The 22,197-nt window shown below is 35.8% G+C and overlaps 1 protein-coding gene across 1 annotated transcript in view; it reads left to right on the forward strand.

Annotated features, from left to right (window-relative positions):
* Window positions 1-13,604: 13,604 nt before the first annotated feature.
* The window catches only part of rapgef4a (Rap guanine nucleotide exchange factor 4a), a 155,661-nt gene continuing 147,068 nt past the window's right edge, over window positions 13,605-22,197 (forward strand). The window contains exons 1-3 of the mRNA XM_049484906.1: window positions 13,605-13,971; window positions 21,641-21,783; window positions 21,930-22,018. Of these exons, the coding sequence (XP_049340863.1) occupies window positions 13,889-13,971; window positions 21,641-21,783; window positions 21,930-22,018 (315 nt within the window). The 5' untranslated portion in view covers window positions 13,605-13,888. The remainder of the gene's footprint in view (window positions 13,972-21,640; window positions 21,784-21,929; window positions 22,019-22,197) is intronic.

Consider the following 22,197-nt stretch of genomic DNA (forward strand, 5'->3'; position numbering starts at 1 on the left):
GTTTTAAGTGCTATATAAATAGAATAAACCTGACAAATCGAGTATATTGGACCCTGTGTATTCTTGTACTTTAGAATTAGACCCCTGGATCAGCCATGCTATTGTCTAGGTCTGTATATTGGCAAGAATCCGGTGAAACGATATGTATCACAATTCAATATACTGTGATTTTTTTTGTCTAATGGTATGAAAAACAATATTATATACGGGTACAACCATATTGTCTAGCACAGGGGTCACCAGTCTTGTCCCAGAAGGGCCATATGACTACAGGTGTTATTGTTCTTAAACAACCTGCAGCACACTTAATTCTACTTGTTTATTCAGTCTGTAGTCTTTAAACAATTAGTTAGTTATACTGGGTTTGCTCTTGCTTGGTAGGAGTGAAAACCTGCAACCACACTGGCCCTTTACAGATAAGATTGGTGACCCCAGGTCTCACAAACATTGTATTGTAAAGTTGTATTGTAATTCTTTGATATATCAATATTGTCCTACATTCTAATGAGTTAAGAAGGTAGGGGCCTAGCCCAAGGGCCCATCAGTCCCAAGTTATAGTTAAACCCAAGTATTCACAACCTAGTGTTTAAACCACTAAGCCACATAGCCACCATTAAAATATGTGGTCCTAACAATTAATACTAAGAGTTTGCCAAGAAGTTTCTTACCAAATGCAATGTCTTTCAAAAATGTTTTATTTATGCTTTTGTTTTGCAGAACAAAAGGTGCATGGCTATTTAATGTTCCAAGCTTAACAGTCTATTTTGGGTGTGTCCGAGTGTCTCCTGAACACAAAGTAAGTGGGTCACACTCCCAGGGTGATGTGGCAGTTGGAATCAGACGCAGTCATTTCCAGCCCAGTGTTCACACATGACTTTTATTTCAAACAGACCTCAGTTCTGGCAAACAGTTACTGGGGGCCTCATTCATTTAGTGAAATTAACATGAGAAATGCTTATGTAACAGTTTTTTTTTATAGAATATGGTCTGTTGCACTAAAACAACCAGAAATGTATCTGAACTGTAAAATAAAGGTTTGGAAATATGAATAATTAAATAAAACTACTGTATCCTCCATGAAAATAAAACTGCAGTTCCAAAAAATAGGGTACACTTTTCCATTAAAGTTGCAAAGATTGTGCCAGCTCTGACCTATTAAAGCCCATGTGTTCTCCAGTCAGTCCTATTCAATTTGCAATACTTCTCCACTGGGATTAGACAAGCTGTGTGTGTGTCCGTGACAGATGCAACTCAAAGTAGCTAAATGCATTTATTAGAAAGGGTGTCTACATTCATTTGGGGTATTTGGACATAAACAGGGACATAAATAGGGACTAAATGTTTATGTCCTAAATTTAAGGAACATTTAATCTAGGACTAGGACATGTCTCGGAAACGGACACATACTGTATGTCAGAATTAATTAGCTAATAAGATATTTTAATAGTGCATACTATATTTCATGTTGTGCTCAGTAATAAATGTGTGAAAGTAGAGCTTATTCATTTATTTTTCTTGGTCTAAAAGGGCCGTGATATTCCTCTCAGTTATGGAGATATCTTTTCAGACTGTCACTTGGCAGCTACTGCTGAAGCAGATGGTGAACTATTTTACTCGTGTGTGTTCTCTCCAGTTCTCTGTGTATCTCTCTGCTCCAGGGATGACCCAGTGTACATATTTAATCCTGAGATACATGAAAACTTAACCACAATTAATACCAACATGGGAAATTATCCAAACATTCTGGACAAAAATATATTTTTATGTTTAACTAAAGAGGGCTTTAGTTCTATCAAATAGAAACTCAACTGGATGCTTTTTTATTGGATTTTGTCAAGGGAACACATGCAGATGTGAGCACTGACAACACTCAATTCCACACTTAATTCCAAAATGTATTTTCGTAGATTTATTCTATTGCCTACACCTCCTACCTTTTTAAGTTCTTTTAACACATTTAACTATAATTTCACAAATAGTGAAATTATAGTTATAGTTATTAAACATAAATATTATCATTTGTGTATATAGTCACTGTATAATGAAAAACATGTATTTTCAAATAGTTACTTGGCAAAATGTTCTTATCTTTTTCCTTAACTGAAGTGAATGTAAAGCATTAGAGCATTTCTTTTGGTCTATTCAAGCAATTCAAGTGCTGAAGAAATCTAAAAAGGTCCCATTTCATGTTTTTCAAGTACTTCTTTAAAGACCACGAAACATGCCCAGTATCTTCAGAGGCTTTTCCCCTCAAATGAGTTGGGGTATAGTGGCATTTCCGGCTTCAAACTACTTTCTTGTTCCGGCTTGTCTAAAACTGGGTTTATCTGATGTGCACAGCTTAACACAGCCATTCACTCCTCCTCACGTACACAGCGTTGATGTAATCATCTACTAGCTCGAGGCACAACGTTTGCTACTTTGTGCCTGAAGCTTAGCAATAATTACATCAGTTGGGTACGTGACTATTTATGAATGTGATTTAATTTATGAATGGCACCAGTCTTACAATTTTTACAGTGAGCAAGATACAAATGAAAGACTTTTATTATTATTTCCTTGCAGTATGTAAAATACTGTTAACGTCCATACTGTCTGTATATAGACACTTTATTTACATATATTTGCCTGTTCAAACTGAAGCAGTTCATGTTAAAGGTATAATATGAATACTATAAAAGTTTGCAAAAAAAACAAATGAATTGTTATTAGAATAATTCTAGCCAAGAATTGTGGTTGAGAGGGAGTGAAAGTAATCTGTAAGAAGTAAACTGTTAGAAGAAGTTAGAATGAGTTGGGCAGGAATAAAAAGACGAGGCTAACAATCCCGAGAGAGAGAGAGAGAGAGAGAGAGAGAAGAGAAGAGAAGAGAGAGTAGAAACACTAAAAGACCAATGAATAGCCTGAAGTCTTGAATCAGATGTGACTGACAAGATGGAGCATATGTATGAAGCAATTCTGGAAGCTTTACAATCCTTTTGGGTATTGATCCAAGAAATATTGCCAATTCATAACCAATTCCAGGGCAGTGAGAGGAAACTAGTATAGACACCAGGAGAACATGGAAACTCCATCCAGCTAGGGACTTAAACCCAAGATCCTGGTGCTGAGAGGCAAATATGCTAACCACCAAGGTTAACAGGAATTTTGTTTTTTACCATTTTGGGCCATGTTCACATTACTTGGTTAAAGGGACTGAAATATGATTTTTTTTTTTAATCTAACACAGATCTGTTTTTTTTTTTCATGGCTGTATAGACTTATACTGTGGACGTTGCCATAGAGTTTTAACCCAGACACTATTTTTGAATTAGCCACAGTACGAGACAACAAATCAGAACCTGGCCTAAAGCCAGACATGGGCTAGAGGGGTATAAAGCTCACTATGGAATTATGGTGCTGCATTCTGTACTTTTTGGCATGAGGTTAGATGGTGAACATTCAACATGGCTTCAGTAATGTTTTTTTCACTGAAAGCAATCAAAATCTTCTCACAGCAATGCTCCAAATCTAGTAGAAAGTCTCCCTGGTACAGTAGAATGTTAACTCTAACAAAAGCAAGACAAACTACTTTTATAATTTTATACTTAATCTTTTATTGTATTTTTATATGTACATGGTTTACTCAAATAAAAGCAAGATAAACTACTTTTATACTTAATCTTTTATTGTATTTTTATATGTATCATTATTATCTTATCCTTCTTTTGTAACTTCTGTATACTATGTATACCTGCTACTGGATGTCCAGAATTTCCCTCTGGGATCAATAACATTGTCTGTCTGTCTGTCTGTCTGTCTGCCTTTTTTTCTTGATTTTAGAGGAAACAAAGTACCAATTCTGGTTACTGTTGTAACTCTTCCTATCTTAAAAGATCTGAAAAACTGTCCTCAGTTGTTCACCTGAAAGCAGATAGACACTCTTCTTTAAAGATTTAGAATCATAAAAGAAAGAAACACTGCAGTTGATAATTCTCTGAGCTCAGCTGTCAGGAGGGTGTAACACTTTTACTCTAGAGTGTCTACAGGTTCATGCATGGCTGGCTCTAGTGCCACAGCCCACGCACACAAGGCCGGCATGTGTGCTCTGACTGCCACATGCCTCCTGCTCCATCTCCTAGTAACCACAGCCCTGAAAAGCAGACAGGCAATTATTAAGGGCAGCCCTTCCTCTTCCCTTGTGTCCCTGGAGTAGAACTGTTTTGTTAAGTAAACTGTTGTTAGGTCAACCACCCACTGCTACTGTCTACAGAAGCACTGGCTCTGATGATCAAAAGAAGAAGAAAGAAAAGAAAACAGGAGTGGATTAAAAATATTATATACATTTAATGCAAAGCCGCTTTTAATTTCTCCACTTTTCCACTCTCCATTTTTTTGAATAAAGTTGCTTTAAATGGTTCCACAATTCCACTGAAAAATTACTTTTGGATCCGTTAAAAACTATGGCTGCATTCCAACCCACAGCGTCCCTAGGCAGTGCCACTGTGTAATCTGTGCTCTGTAGTTCACAGTAACAGGACTTAGCTACATGAAATCCCAGTTTTCTCCCCACCACCTGAATGCTGCTGACCTCACCTCCCCAGATTAAAATGTAAATCAGTCTATACGACTGTGTTAAAAATAGCGCCCCTCATCCCTCTCGCCCTCACATGAGCTTAAAAGCTATGTCTTGGGCTCTTTTTCTCATACCCATGGAATTACCTTCAAGCTTATCTTTGTCTGCTTAAATTTTGGCCTTAAAATAACCTTTAAAATTATTGTTTTGTTTCACTGACTAAGCAAGGCATCTCCCTTGTGACTATACTGGGCTAGCACAGTGCTAACTACACTATGTAACCTGGTGAAGCTTGTGAGAATAACCCAAGCCATATTCTGTCTTCCTTTTTTGAACTCGGAACTAAATTTTAAAGTAGGACATTTCAACCAAAATGCCACCACAAGTCCTTTTTCATATTGGGAAAGTCTGGAGAGCCTCACTAACCATACGTTCAGAAGTAAAATCAGTAGAATGATACAGTTTATCAGCACTTATATCTATTTTATTTATTTGTGTCTTATTAAAACAGCAGTACACACAAAATAGTTTAAAATGCTGTATTGGTGTTTGTATGTACAAAATACTGTACACGCATTTTTTTTCAACTGATATTGATAAAAGTGGGACACCTTCTTTGGTCGGATTTGCCATGAGACACCGGAACAAGATTGTCAAATCAGTTGTGGTAAACTCCAAAGTATTAACCCAATTATTTTCAAAATCTTTTTTGAATTAGTGTACAAATATCAGAATGTTTAACTGAAATACCATCATTCGACAGAACACATGCTTCTTTCACGTCAGATATTAGTTCTTAAGCCCTATCCAGATGGGATTAGTTTCTTAGTGGGTCCTGGGGTAATTTTCTCTTTTATAGGGTGATTTTGTTTTCGTCCGGAATGACCATGTAGGTGTTTTTCTCGGACTTACTTTGACGCAATTTCAGGCTGAATTACTTACTGTTTTTTGCTGAACTCCGTAGTCCTCCGGTAATTTTGACACATCACATTTAACAAAATAGCTATTTATCACTGCCCAGCATTGTAATTACACTTTGGGTGCACCTTTCCACGGAGATCCCTGTAAACACAACAGCAAGTAGAAATGAAGGAGCTACTGAACGCAATGTCATGTGACAGAGAAAGCCTAAAAACTCACTGGTCCTCCTGTTTTCTCAATTGCAGTCCAGATGCAAGAGTTTTATCACTGAGTAGAAGTGTGAGATATTTTTCACAGACATCCCCTGAGAAACTAATACCGCCTGGATAGGGTTTAAGTCTCTCAGCTTGCCCAGAAATGCATGTGTAATCGTGTTCTTTAATAGTGACTGGCATGAATTACAATTCCCAACTGTGGCAGGATCCCAAATGCAAGAAATATCACATATACACAATATTACAATACACATAGACTACAGCAGTACATTTTATACAAATACATAAAAGTCAACTTCTCAATTGTTCCGGCAGAAAACAGTATTACAGTCCATGTAATATGATCTAAATAAGAGAGAATGTGCTCTTAAAAATATAACTGATGATACAGTGATTAGTCAAAGCAGAGGTTGGTACACAGGCATTTACATCAGCTGTACCACTATAATTCACCAGTACAATTTACATTTTATTTACAGTTTATTAGACTTGTAAAAATGTAAAAATGTTATTAGAGACACTCACTCTAATGTGAGGCCATTAGGTCTCATGTATTTTGCACAAATGCCAAAGATTCTTTAGAGTGTGGCAATCCTCCTGCATGATTTTTTTCTTCCTGTACCAAGAAAGGGTAAATAGTTCCAAGAAAGTCTGGATTATTTGAATCAGAAAAAAACTCAAGTTAAACAAGATTTTTGAGCCTACAGTAACACTCTTTACTGCACAACATATTTATGAAGCTTACTCATTACTTAATAATAGTTATTAATCATGATGCTTCTTAGAAAGAATTCAGTTTCAGGTTCAGTTTTCATTTTGTTTCTTAGGTAACAGTGATGAATCAACGCTTTCTCCCACATACCTACACACACCACTGCTAATCTGTCTGTTAATCTCTCTATTCTTTATGAGGGTATGGCATTTAAAACAGAGGGAGAGTTCATTAACATGCATTTACTGCAATGCTGAACATATTCTATGTGTGCAAAAGTTTTAGACGCCCCTTCTCATGAATGCATTCAACGATTAGGCAGTACCCATTGCCACACTAACACTGATGTGAAATTACAAGTCATGTAAAGAAGTATCGCCAAGAGTATTGCTAATGTTAGGTGTGGGCTAGAGAGTTATGAAGTCCCCAGCACTGAGATGTGGAGCAGTAGAACTGAGTTCTCTTTGTACTTTATCAATGCTTCAAAATCTTGTAGAAAGAGTTCTTTGGACCGAATCAATTATGAATACAGAAATTTTGACTCATGTCTTCCACATTTACATTACAAGTGATCATGAAACAAATTAATAAACCTGAAATGGTATGCACTGTGACTTAACAGGATTCAAACAAATATAATGTAACAGTAGAGATAAACCCCATAATGTTACCCACTGAGACCTTACTAGATTTTAGGTCTGTTGACTCATTTTCTCTTGGTTGCTAAATGGATGGATATGGATATACTATTTTTATGCAATCATTTTGTATTGTTTGCATACATTATTGTACATTTATTAGACATTTTATAAGAAACTAGTTTTAAATCTTTTTTTATATATACACCTCTGGAAAAAAATAAGAGAAGACTTAATTTTCAGAGATCAGTTTATCTGATTTTGCTACTTATAGGTATATGTTTAAGTAAAATAAACACTGTTGTTTTATTCTATAAACTACGGACAACGTTTCTCCCAAATTCCAAATAAAAATATTGCCACTTAGAGCTTTTATTTGCAGAAAATAAGAAATGGCTGAAATAACAAAAAAGACGCAGAGCTTTCAAACTTTAAATAATGCAAAGAAAACAAGTTCATATTATGACGTTTTTAGAGTTCAGAAATCAATATTTGGTGGAATAACCCTGTTTTTATTCACAAATTTCATGCATTTTGTAAGGTCCTTCTCCACCAGTCTCACACACTGCTTTTGGATAACTTTATGCCACTCCTGGTGCAAAAACTCAAGCAGTTCAGCTTGGTTTCATGGTTTGTTATCATCAATCTTCCTCGTGATTATATTCCAGAGGTTTTAAATTTGGTAAAAATCAAAGAAACTCATAATTTTTAAGTGGTCTCTTATTTTTTTCCAGAGCTGTATTTACAAACGCAGAAATGCAAAAATTTCAATCCCGTTGGGAAAATTAAAGTTTTTTAGTTCAGAGGGAATTGTGTATGTTTACTATGTCAGGAATCAGTTGCCGTAATGAAGGAGTATAATAATAAGAGACATTATTAAGCGAAACATCAATTTGAAAAATCTTAGTTTATACACCACTGTCAAAGATAGAGTAAAAGTAAAATGGTGTGTAAATGATAGTATTAGAGAAAATGTATTATTATAAGTTGTATATTTCATTATTTGTTTTATTGCATAATCTGTGGCCCGTGACTGAACATATATTTCTCCTTCTGGTCCCCAACAAAAAAAAATGTGGACACCCCTGGAATAGATACTTTAATCTACTATAGCATATGAACTACTGCGCTGAAAATCATCAGTCTCATTAATCCTCATGGAGGCCATGAGCAAGCTAAATTCTATTCACTCATAAAATAATGCTGCCACCTTGTGGACAAATCATATCAGGTACAACAGTTCAGTTCATCAGTCCATGAAACTGTTAGTAAACCTGCAGGAAGGGGCACAAATTGCCTTGTGTTCTCTATTATTCTGTATGTAAGTAGAAAACTGTTGTAGAGAAGTGTGTTTCAGCGCCACAGAGCACAGCCACTGTCACACACAGTCACAGCAACTGAATTTACAAACTCTTTCTTTGTGTTACCAGGGAAACTGTGGGAGGAATGTGAAGATTTCAGCTTATGTTATTGGAGTCACAATGCTGTTGTCTTTCACTGTTTGTCTATAGCTGTGTGTGTCAGTCATTATGAGTTTAAAACTGCATCTCTCTCTCTCAGGACTGACTGTTTCAGAGACAAGTAGTTTAAAATCTGCACAGTAAAAGAAATGGGTGTTTATATTTTAGAGTTTAGACACACAATACTATACAAATACACTACAAACATGTTAAAAATTCTGTAGTGAATATTCCACTCTCCAGAGTGAAATAATATGCATTAGTATGCTTTGCTGTGGTTGTGTATATAAATTATTTAGACACAGTACTGTTTGTTGTCCCATATATCCTTCTTTGTTGACCGTTAAATTTGTACATCTGATGTATGTAGCGTGATCTTTGTAGGGAAGGCCTAAAAAAAGTATGTTGGGTGCTTCTGGTGTGAAATGGTTCGTTGATTTTTTTTTGTTTTGTTTTTTGGAGTTAGTTAAAGTGACAGCCTGTAAGCTTTTGGTCAGAATGTGTCATTCCTGTGAGAATTCTAAAAAGTATTTTTAAAATGTGGATTGTTGTTTAGTCTCCTTTTAACAGTGAATAAATCTGGTGACTTTAGCTAGGTTCAGTTCTAATTTAAGTTTGCTGTTCTGGTATCTCTGTGTTTACAGTAGCTCTTGTATCAGGACTATTAGCAGTGGTCTGATAACCAACTAAATCTGCTATTTCCAGAAAAAGGTTTGGGACACCCTGTGTTTAAAAAAAAAAACATGTGTCGTTGCAGGAACGGTGGCAAAACCAAGCTGATGCCATTCATTTTAATATTTTGCCCTATCTTCACTCAGGAAAAATGAATGTTTAACTAACATTGCGTTTGTGTTAAATGTGTTTTTTTTGTGTTACAAGGCGGTTGCTATCCGAATTGGATCGTGCTCACCGTGGTCGAGTCACACAGACTTTTCTCTTCTTGTTAACCATGTTCTGTGTTATGTGGAACAGTCTGGATTGTTGATTTGAACTGCAAGGGAATAGAAAGGTTTATATGGTTAGTGAAGATGAATATTAAACAGGTAGGAAGAATTTAATGATGTATGAAAGATCTATATAGGGAATGTATGGTATATATCTACTACATTTGAATTCAGGCAAATGTCAGAGGTATTAGAAATATTTGTATAATATATATATATATTTTTTTTTTTACAAATGCAGTGAAAATTCGTAATTTGAACCTTTGAAAATGAATAAATTCAGTTCTATAAGCTTAGGTTTAATACAGGTGGTTCAGTCTGGCTCTCTGGTCTTCTGTTTTGTAGAACCTGACAGCAAGTTCAATAACAAGCTGAAAACCAGCACTTCTTCTGTACCGGACACTTCCATTTCACCTCAATATAATAAGAATATTAGCATTATTTTTTTTTTACCTCTAAATAAATAATCTACATCTAATAAATACCTCTAAGTATGTAAATGATGTACTGTAAATATATAAACCAGTGGTAAATATTGTTACACACTTTGCTTTTAATTGTTACAGATTTGAGTAGTTTCTACTCTGAAAGTTTGACACTGTTCATAGAGTAACTTTAACACTATACTTACTATAACTCTGTAGGTGTTAAATTAAACCTTTTATTTTTACTGCGTATACTGTGGATTTCCTTCAGAGCATCTCTGCAGTACAGAACTGCTCCCTCGCTTGTTATCTCATGGCCTCATTACTGGGTTGTGTTTATGTTCTCCAATACTTATAGAACTTTATAGCCTAACCCCTATTAAATGACATCTGTGTGGGCTGCTCCTGTTTGTTTCACACAACCAAGGTTGCTTTGGTAGAGAGTTCAAAGTCAGCAAGTAGCAGCAAGTTAGCCTCTTATTCTCTTTCTCTTTCTTTTTCTCTGTGGGACTGAATTCCTCTGGGCTGCTGAGTGGACACTTAAATAATGAGACTTGGACACAGCTGCTCAGCATGCCTGTGTGTGGAGCTCAGACAGCAGAAAACAGAGCAAAACACTTTTCTTCTGACCCGTGACAACACATATGGCCTATAAGGCCCTAGTGTGCCAGGCAATTTCATTTATAATGCTGTTGGATGCTCTTATGGGTGATTGCATGTTAACCCAGCTACTCTGTTTACTTTATTTTACAAGCATTGGCAAGATTTGGCAAAAGACCTACCAGAGTAATTCTTTACATCTATGATTTTGTTCTAGTATGTGTCCTTAAAAGTGTCACATTAACCTTTTTGTGAGGTATTCAATAGAACTGGGATAGAACAGAACTTTTTGGTGAGCCACAGCACAGTGGAATCTAGTAATGCAGTACTCTGGATACTTGACTGACACATTAAAGTGTTTCAGGATGACTTGAAACCTAACAGTGTAATAGTGTATTCACAGTGTATTTATGTATCTGCGTAACAAAACAAGTGTGTAAAATGTAAGTTGCTAAGATGAGAGTTAGTCAAAATTCATAAATGTAAATGTATTTGGAACAACATGTGTACCCTCAGTTGGACTTAAGGCCAGGATCTAGTCTGTCCTACAATAAAACAACTAAGGAAAAATTCTAGTGGACAATCTAGACTTTGGACCAATACAGACAAATAATCAAAAGCAGTTCACCCTATACATTTACTTATACCTTGTTTTCTCTGATGTCCACATTGTGTGGTTTTATGCACCAAAAATACATGGTTGTCTTCCATCATTTACAGTGTTTAACATTTTTAGTAGAACATGATATTTGTTTCTATCCATCTATGGCTACATGATATCTGCTGTGAACGTCTGTTCTCTGGAACTCTACAATATTGAATAGTTTCTGTATTACAATTAATAGCGGAATAATTAACCTGGAATGTAGACACTGTAGGTTACTACTTCATCTCACATTACTGTTATTTTCTCAAGCTCAAGCTCCTTAGTTTCTATACTCATTTAAAATCATGGGACATGTTAAGATTCATGGAATAGCAGTATGTATATTGATCATGAAATTTTACCACATGGCACAGTTTGGAAAAGTCCACGCCATTATAAGTTGTGAAGTGTTATCTTATGAGCGAGGTTAAAGACCAGTCAGCATGCTCATGGCATGAATTTTGACGTAATTGTCCAGGCTGAACTAGATCAGCCTGTACAGAGTGTAGATCAGAGTGTACATACTCTTACTCCATCTTTACTGAGACCTTAATGGAATAGATGGAGTTGTATTAGAAAAGACAGCACTGACTCAACATTTTGCGAAGGCCAGCAGATTGTGTTCCTAACTTCTGGACACTTTTGCACAGATTTAACCCAGAAGAGACCCCATGGGCCAGAGACACAGCTGGATAGCTTGCAGCCTTGAGTACAACACCTGTTCATTTGGGTGCAACAGAAGGACATTTGCTATGGAGGCCTCCATGAAGCAGTGTAATTAACATAAAAAACTACATATACTATGGGCCACTGCAGGACCACAAGCAGAACACAGTGTCCCTCTTCTGTTTCTTTATACCCTTTGTCTGATCAGGAGAGCTGGGAGAAGAGGTAATGGTCGAAAGGCATGTAGCAGTTTACAGTATATCCCATGAATGATAAAACATACTTCATAGTCTGCATGCTTGAGAACGATTGTTATTGGGCTATTTGGGAAAAATGGGGATTGTTCGGTACATACTATTTATACATAAAAACTCAAAACAATGATTACAGGAATTTAAGTCTATAAAATGTAGAATATGGACCCTCAGATAGTGGTGTTCTATAGTTCTATAGTGCTATAGACAGTTGACACAAGAATATTGTGATTTAAAAAATCCGTATCGTAAGAATTGCACATTTTGGTAGATCTATTTTGATACATTACATTGTTGTTATGTTACATGATTTTTTGCCTTATTTTTTATTATTTAATTATTTTATACATAATCAGACTTTTGGTAAGTTAATACTGTTTCCAAAAAAAGAAACGTTTTTTGTTTGTTTCTGCTGGATGTTTGAAACTGTCATATAAAATCTAATTTACTGAATAAAATATTTTTCATTGTTTTCTCATATCGCCAAGAATCAATATCCTGAAAAATATCCTCATAAATTGTGATGAATTTATTATTATAAAGCCATATTTCCCACAACTACTCTCAAATACGGAATATAAAACTCTTAAGTTGTGTTCATAACCTTGAATATGGCTGATTCTAATGGTGTCACTCTTTAATATAGTGTTACAAGACTTAATTCTGCTTGTTTCAGCACTCCTTTGCTGTGGTCTAATATTATATTGCAATGTTTTGTTTACTTATTCATTTGCTTGTTTACTCTTATTTGGCTGGTATTTTGTTAACTGCAATGTTATGTTTTAATGGTAAGTAAAACTATTGTGTTTTATATGTTGATTTCTCAAAAGTATTAAAGTAGTGAAACATTGCATTTTTTATGAAAAAAAAATAAATACTGAATATCTATGGAAGTTAACCAGTGTCATCAGATTTTTAAATTTCAAAGCATTTTGAATTTCTAGCACTGAATTCTTTTGCATTTAAATATTGCATGTGATTTTTTGCCTCTGAATTAAACACTTGGATTTTTCAATATATCATTTATTTTACTTGAATTAAAAAAATATATAGAATAATTTATTGAAAAGTCCAATTCCAATTAAGTGCAAAATAATTAAGTGATAGAAATTCAAATGTTTTGAAATTTAAAAATCTGGTGACACTGTTTGACTTCCATAAATATCCTAATTAAGGAATGGTAAGGAATACCGTTGCACTAAATATTGATAGAATAATTAGCAATGAAGTTAGTAATTAAATATTTACACTGCTTGTTATGATTTTTTTTAGGATAATTAAACATACACCGGGTCAAACTGACCCGGGAACACCACTGAAGTACCTGACAAATGAACATAACAAGAGGGTTATTAGCATAATCATATTAACATTAATATAGAGTCAATAATGTAAGTGACCCCAACACCTGTGTGTCCAGTGCAGTGAGTGAGTGGTACAGTAGCCTATAATGCGTTTAATCTGTGCTTTTAGTGCTGTGTATGATAGACTGCAGTAGGCAGCTACTATTTCAGCCCTCCCACGCACTGTGCAGCGAGGCTGTGCTGCCACTGAAGTCCCAACCAACAGTACTGCAGACAGTGCAGTCACAGCCACAGCTACAGCGAGTCCAGCAGCAGCAGAGACAGGCTTATTATAACATTTCTCTGTAGTGTAGTTTTAGGAAGCGTTTTCTGACTGAACACAGGCTGAGAAAAGTTCATCAGTGCTGCTACGGTTAAACAGCAGTCGCTGCTGTATCATTAGGCTGCGTGTAGTGTGTGTAGAGTGCAGCGGTTATTTATTTATTAGAGTGAGCTCTGGATGTCACCTATTAAGAAGTCCGGACGATGCGAACTGCCTGCCTGAGTCCATGATCTCGTCAAAGATGGTGGCAGCTCACACTTCTGCCCATTCCTCCGCGTCTGCTGAATGGATAGTGTGTCTGGATAAGCGGTAAGCTGAGTTCTGGTCGTTTTTTTTTCTACATGTGATGCTTTTTTACTTGTCTCGTTTTGAGTTTAGTCAGGGATGTGGGTCACAGTTATCTTCCAGCATCCCTAAGAAAAGCACAGCCTCCTGATTTACACAGGAGGTAGCCTAGCTGTGTGTGTGTGTTAGAAACAGCCGAGTTTACCTGTATTTAAGGGGAAATTAACCTTTATTTGTCAGGCATCCAGGCTAAACAGTCACTGCTCACTCAGGTCAGTTTTGATGATGCTGAAGTTTGGCTTGTTCTGCATCATCTATCTGATTGGGATTTGCTAGTTTAATGTGGTCAGGGTGGTCCAGCTAGTTGATAAACTTAGATTATTTTGACCAGCATATTATTTTTTGTTTGATTTTGGTGGCTTAGCACCAAAAAGCAAGATCAACATGCCCAGGCTACACACTAAGATAAGTAAAATAAAATAAGTAAAAGTACAAAGATTGTACCTTCTATTCAGGTATAAGTCTTTTTTGTGTCCTTGTTTTTTGTAGTACCAGTAAAGATTATGTGTCAAAAACTTGATGATGCAAAATGTTCGGTCTTTCAAATGAAAAATGTTTAATTAAAATAGATATTGTTAATCTGTACAGCGATACATATTACAGAATGTACCTTTTGGCTGGTTTAATGGTACAAATCTGTACTTCCTGCTGTTAGGAAAGACTTCGTACTTCAGAGAGAACACATCTGAACCTGTAGGCCAATATTATACCTTTGATGATACAATTAGAAAAAAAGTGTACCTTTGAGTACAAGAATGTACTTATATCGTACTTTTGTTTTAGTGGATATCTAGATAACCAGAATGAACAAGTTGATCCATCTCAAGCAACACCAAGCTGGTTGATCAGCAACACCAAGCTGATTATCCAGTATGACCAAGCCAATTAGTCTGCATGACCTGCTCGACCAACCTGGTTGACCAACATAAAATCAAAAGCATCATATAATATGCTGGACATGGGTGTGTATACACCTTGGTGGTTGACCAGCTGGAACCTAACCAAGCAAGATATGGCCATTCTTAAATACCATGCTGGTTGACCAGCATAGAATATATATTTATTTATGTTTGGTCTTTTAGCTTGTTGACCACCAGCAATAAGTTTGTTATCCAGCCTGACCAGCCGCACAATCAGTGAAAGCAAAGTAGTCGACCAGCATGACTAGTATGGCCAAGCATGATCAAAATCAAATGCAGCACCCATTATATTGGTCAAAAGCTGGTTGGCAAGCTTGCTGCCCAGTATATGGTATGTTTGTGACTGTTCGACAAGCTTATTAACCCTTCTTGACCTTGAAAGACCAGCAAAGACCATCTGAAATCAGCTACCAGCTAAACTTGAGCTGGTCTTCAGCTGGATTTTTTAGCAGGACAAATCAAGCCAAAATGTGATACTTACCATTTAAGATGGAATTGGACATTTGAGTAAGGAAGCTTAAGATAGTTCATCCTTAACCAGTAGTGTTATGCCTTTCTGTCCACCTCTGAGCTCTGCAAACATCTTATTCAGCCTCACGCCTTACAGTCGTTTATGTCATCTGACCCATAGACTGTAGCTGCTGTATCTGTATCTTTGTATTTGTAAAGGTCTGTGGTTCATCAAAAACTCTGTGTACTAGGTGTGGCTTATAGTCCAGGGTGCATTACAGAGTGTTATGAGTTGTGTGTGTGTGTGTTTATATGTGTGTGTGTCCTGATGTGAGAGAGAGCAGCAGCAGCACCGCAGTGGCTTTTTTTTTTTTTACTGCAGACTCATTGTAAAGCACACTAGCACACACACACCTCATCAACACTGTTCAAGGCAGGTTTGTGTAATCAGACTCACCTTCTTTCAGTTCAGCAGACTATTGACTGTTTAGAGTACGACCCCCCCCCCCCCAGATAATGAGACAGAGAGTCTTTAGTCATTTCATTAACCTGAGCTCAGTCTATCATAACTTCATCTCCAAATTTTGCACACTTCATCATGTAGCTATGTGATCCAGATACACCACCTGCAGGTGAAAGCCGGGTTACACACAGACCTTTTTATTATGTGATTATCAGCTCCAGTCTCTTTGCTAATGTGTTTATAGCACGCGCTGATCTCGTCTTGCCAGCGTAATGGGCTCCGAGCCATGCTTATCCAGGATTAATGGCTCCATCATCTCTGAGCAAATCAATATACACACAGTTTTACAACCGTCCTCACTCAGAGATGGATGTGGATGATTAGCCAAAGCTCTCCACGTGCCGTTGACAATGGCCTTGCCAAGTAATTGGAAAGAATGCTGAAGACGATGCTATGAATTTTATACTATCAGTTTGTTTCTGCTTGGTAGGGATTTTATGTTTTTAAAAGTCTAATAGGTTTTCAACAATATGTCATTGTTCTTGCTGTGTTATAAAATAGTCCTGCAGACTGTTTAAGGATATTGAAACAAGTTGTAATATGCTAAAAAATTATATTACAATGTTGTGATGTCATGATTCAAGAAATGTTTCAAATACAAATTAAAATACTGTCTAAAATGGGAAAAATGAGAAAAAAACACCCCAATTAAGGTTCGCCCGATCTATTCTTAGTAGTATATAGTCACTATGATATCAATGATTTCTCTAAAGATACCAATGTCAATGAAAGTGTATTCAGGAAATCTATAGCAATATAAATATTAATATATGCTAAACAATAACTATTCTAAAGTTGTATGAAGCCCACAATATTGAGCTGTGGAGCAGAGGAACTGTGTACTCTGGAATTATGGTGCTTCATCCAGTAACTTTGGGATGAGTTGTGGAGTTAAGGATGAGGTTTGGTGGTGATCATTCAACATTCTCATGTCATAAACACGTTTGTTGCTGAATGCAACCAAATCCTCACTGCAATGCTCCAAAATCTAGTAAAAAGGTTTCCAGTTGATTTCAGACGAAAATTAAAATGTGTTGTCTCATTTAACATTGAATGAGTGTCCCAATTAACATTAAGAAGTGGACACAAGGTACATGTTCAGGTACATGTTTTTTATGTATTAATAAATGTATAATATTAAGCAAATTGTATCATTTTTTACATTTTCTTACATTTTCCTACAGTCCTAGTGATACATTACGTTGTAGTTTGTTTTTCTTTTTTGTACAAACACAACAGCTCACCTTTTCAGCATTATATGTCTTAATGAATGGAGCAATAGAAATGCTCCAGAACTATTTGAAATAAAATGTCTTGCCATTAACCTACATCAATCAAAATGTATTAAAGTTTTTATTGTATGTTATAACTTATCTTTTAATTTTTTTTAAATAATTTAGCATTTCTTCTGCTCCATTCATCATGAAGTTCATTATGACACAACATTAAAACAACTGCAACAAGTTCAAATCCCATTCATGTGGCTTGCTATCAGCTGCCGGAGCCCTAAAAGAGCACAAATGGCCTTGCTCTCTCTGGGTGAAAGGGTGATGTAGATTAGCACTAGGCGTCTGTGAGCTGATTGCGAGTGCGCTGTGATGCTACTCGGCAATGCTGCATCAGCAGCAGTTCAAAAAGAGGCGGTGGCTGAACGTATCGGAGGAGGCATGTGCTAGTCTTCACTCTCCTGGTGTTGGGGCATTACTAGTGATAGGGGAAGTCCTAATGAGTGGGTTGGGTAATTAGCCATGTAAACTGAGGAGAAAATGGGTAAAAAACGTGCAAATTTAAAATTGTTAGAAAAAAACTGCAGAAGTGTTTTTTTGAGTGACAGGAAAAATATGCTGGAGGCATGTTTGTCTCTCTTAGCTTGTCTGCATGGTTCATAAATGACAGAAAGCAGACTAATAAGGGGATAAACTGGAGGTATAAATGAAACCCTCTAGAGCTGAACTCTGCAACTCTGCAGTTAACTGCAATGAATAGTGCACTAATCAGCCATTTGAGGTATGTGGATTGAATGATTTAGTAGAGTGGAAAATAATGGGTGGTCTTACTGTGGTCGGTAATGTGCTGATCTGGCAGAAATTCAGTCTCACACACAAACAGTCTATGACGAATTTATTACTTATTCTGGAAAGCTAATTTCATAGAATGGGTTTGCTGGCTGGAACTAGTACTATATTATAATATATAATAGGGTTGATGTTGCTGAAGTAATTAAAATAGCAAACATTTTATGTGCATGATTTTTAAATAAAGTATGTCTGCTTTAATTTGGCATAAAATTACAAAGTCAAAATAATTTTGATTCTCCACTGATGTATGAAAAGGAGAATATTGTCTCATTTCATTCAAGGTTCAGAATGCTGCTTACAGCCCTAAGTAACAATGCTAACAAGAACTGCATAATGTTGCTTAATCTAAGCTGTAGTTCAGCCGTTTTATGTAATATTACCCTACTGTGATAGTCTGCATGCCTCTTTCACTTCCAGTGCTGGTTCAGTATAAATTCATTAGTAACGTTTCTGCTTTAGTAGTGGCTCATGCATTTATATGTCTGTCTATCTGTATGTCTGTCTGTATTTTTATTTATGTCTAAATGTTTGTGGACACTCTTCTAATGAAAGCATTGAGCTATTTTAAGTTTCACCCATTGCTGATATAGATGTGCAAATGTATACACACACATCTCGTCCCTGTTGCTTCATCACAGTAATAACACTATATAGTTGGCAGGGTATAAATGCAACACAAAAATAAACACACACAAAATAAACCACCTCTGACACCAATTTCTACATGTGAACTAATAAATAAAACCAATGCTGTTTTTAAAATCAACACAGAATTGCAAAACAAAATATTTTGATACCTTAATATATCCTTGGTATTATGTGGTTGTTAGTTAAATACATATGCCTAAAGATGCCCTTGTTCATTACATTACTACATTTAGCTTACAACCTATATGAAATAAAAATAAAATCTTTATTTTTTCTTAATTCTGAAACTGATGTGAGCAAAAACACCACAACTAAAAAGGTGAGGCAGTTCCACTGTCAGATGTACCTGCCCATGAAGTGTGTTGCTTTAAATCCTGAGTGCATGTTTCTCTAATCTTCATCTTGTGTGTCCATAAGACTTTGTCCCAGAACTCAAAAGCTTAACCGTGTTTAACTCCAGCACTACAATCCTGAATTTAAAGCTGGTCCCAGGCCAGTGGTCAGGGACAGTAAGTGTTATGTACATGCACAGAATGTCCTGTAAAACTGTTCTCAGATCAGGATTAAAATGGGCTGTGCATGGTGACAACGTGGCGCAGTGTGCCAGATGTGTTTGCATAGTAAATGGGCCTTTAGTTCTTCCTTAACAAACACACACACGCAGATGAAAGGGTGAGCATTTGCAGTTTGCTCAGGTGTGACTCACCTGTAGGTCCCACTTTAAATACACAAGGTTTCCATTTAACAAGACCCCTGACATTTACTTTGAACTAGCTGTTTAAATCCTGATATACTTTGGTGTAGTTTTAACAATGTTTCCATTAATTAGTAAAAAAAAGTTTCTCCATTTTGGTTATTTTGTTTTGTTTATTACATCACTTTAACACAGCAGATTCCAAATTTTATGATGAGTGGACCAATAGGAATGCTGAAAATTTGCAGATTTTTTTATTTTGAACATTAAACAGACATTTTTTTTACAGCAATGATTTACTCACTCTAGTACTACTGTATAATATATCTTATAAATTTGATTATTTTTTTGTCTGCTCATAGTGTATTGAGTCTATCTGTATAAATATACCAAATATTTTTGGCGAGTGAAAAAGTACATTGTATGCTTTGCTTCAAAATGTAATTTGTAACTGGCGCTACAATTTCTCTTTTGTAAGATGCTTTTATGCTAATTTAATTAACATTTTTAGTTTTCTTTGCTTCAGCTCTAAGGAAAGATGTGTAAACCTAAAAAATATAATATTAAAGGATATATACAGAATTTTTTCTGCACCGTGTTTTTTAGTCATTGAACATCTATTTTCTGGTCTATTGTCATACCTAAAGCGCACTGGATTATAAAATGCATTATGCAACACTATTAAGAAACATGTGCGCCATGTTTTCCGTCTAATTCAGAATACCTCTAAAGCTAGGTTTTTCTTTTAAAGTCAAGTGAGTGCTGGATGTTAATCTACACAGATTTCTCTTGTGAAAACAGTTTATTTGTATAAGCAAAGAGCTTCCATTTATTTACAGTCAGCTGGGTGCACCCTGCTCACCTCTGAGCAGTGAAAGAGCTAGCGCTTAGCACTGTTAGCTCCTAATGCTAATCCTGCTCCAGTAGAGCTAACCGGGGTTAGCAGCAGGCTAACCTGAAACTCCGGTATTACACTGTACTTCAGTGGAGTGGCTTTACTGCTCTTTACAACCTGACTGTTAAAATTCATACATAAGGTGCACCGGATTAAAAGGCGCACTGGCGATTTTAAAGGAAATTAAAGGATTTTAAGTGCGTTTTATAGTATATATATATATATATATATATATATATATATATATATATATATATATATATATATATATACATATATTTATATATATATATATACATATATTTATATATATATATATACATATATTTATATATATATATATATATATATTTTACTCTCTAAAGTCAATATTTAATGTTCATGTCATTTTATATACCATACTAAAAACACAGTTTATTTTAGATCACCATCGCTACCTCACATTATCTCTTACAGTTAAACAGGCTGTTCTTGTTAGCTGGCCTCAGACTGTATGCTCATGGCCCTTGTTGTGATTGTCTGTCCAGTACTGTGAACACAGCGTACTTCAGCTTGAATGGGCAGACTTAACTGCTTTAGCCAGATTTGAAAAGGTCAAATATAGCCAATGAATACATAAATAAAAATAAAACAGGTTGTTTTTACAGATGTATTTCACAAATGTATGGACTAAAGAGTGAAGGATCCATTTAAAATTTAAAAAGTTTCACTCATTTTGAATTAAAATTAAACAAGTTTTGCCCCTTTAAATTGTTTACAGATGTTCAAATGATCAAACTATCAAGTGGAACCGGGATATACTATTAACAGTGTTAGGGTTGGTTATAGGACCACAAAAAGGGTTCGACTCTTGGCTTAAGGTTTATATGAAGGTCATTTTGTCTACACACCAAACATGACAAAAAACAACACTTTAATTATATTTCAGATTTTAGGTTTTTTTTAATGAATCAGGAAGAAAAATGAACATAATATGATGTATATTGTTTATTAGGTACATAATAAACTATTGTAGTTGCTCGGGATGTTGACACCTCAAAAAGGATAATATCTCAAACTCCATGTGTCCAGAATAACGAACATCTCTGTGCCAAACTTTGAAGTTGGCTTTTTTATTCCCAAATGCCTGAAATTGGAGAATTGACCCTTTTGGAATCAACTCCCAGCCTTAATAAGGGGTTCTCATACTCTAACTCTGTCCTCAAGGACTTAATTAGACCATTTCCTTGAATTTAATCAGTCCCCCTCACTGTCTTTTTAAGCTAGCATTGTGTTATTTCTATATTTTGTATTTCTAATGTTGTGGATAATAATTTTCTGACATGCAGTAATAGTGCTGTTTTTGGTTTTGTATATTAACAATTAATAATAAAAAAATACCAGTGTGAAATAACAGCTGTTGTGTGTTTGTGTGTGTGTGTATAGACCAGCAGAGCGTTCAGCAGAAGATGTGGACATTATCATGGCCCGGCTGAAGAGTGTGAAAGCGTTTGAGAAGTTCCACCCCACCCTGCTGCAGCAAATCTCTCTGTGTGGATTTTATGAGCGTTTGGAGAAAGGCATTACATGTAGGTCACACACACATACACACACACACACACACACACACACATGAATTTATAGAATTTATATGAATTGTATTTGACCTGCATTTATCTCTTACTGTGCCTTTTTTTGTATTTGTTTATTTTTGTTTGTGTATTCTTTTGTCTAGTGTACAGACAGGGCGATATCGGCACCAGCTGGTACGCTGTCCTCTCTGGTTCACTGGATGTTAAAGTTTCTGAAACTGCAAATCATCAGGTAACATGTTGCACATCTCCTCTTAAGTGGGTTTTGAGTATTAACCTTCTTTTTTTATGATTAGAAATGATTTTTCTATCGTTCAACATTATAAATTCTCATGTGGTTAAGGTGATCTTTACAAAACAAGCAAAACTCGGTTAAACAGTTCACACAAACACACAAGCAAAAGAGCAACA

This window comes from Astyanax mexicanus, chromosome 11, assembly GCF_023375975.1.
Source record: "Astyanax mexicanus isolate ESR-SI-001 chromosome 11, AstMex3_surface, whole genome shotgun sequence".
Taxonomy (NCBI): Eukaryota; Metazoa; Chordata; class Actinopteri; order Characiformes; family Acestrorhamphidae; genus Astyanax; species Astyanax mexicanus.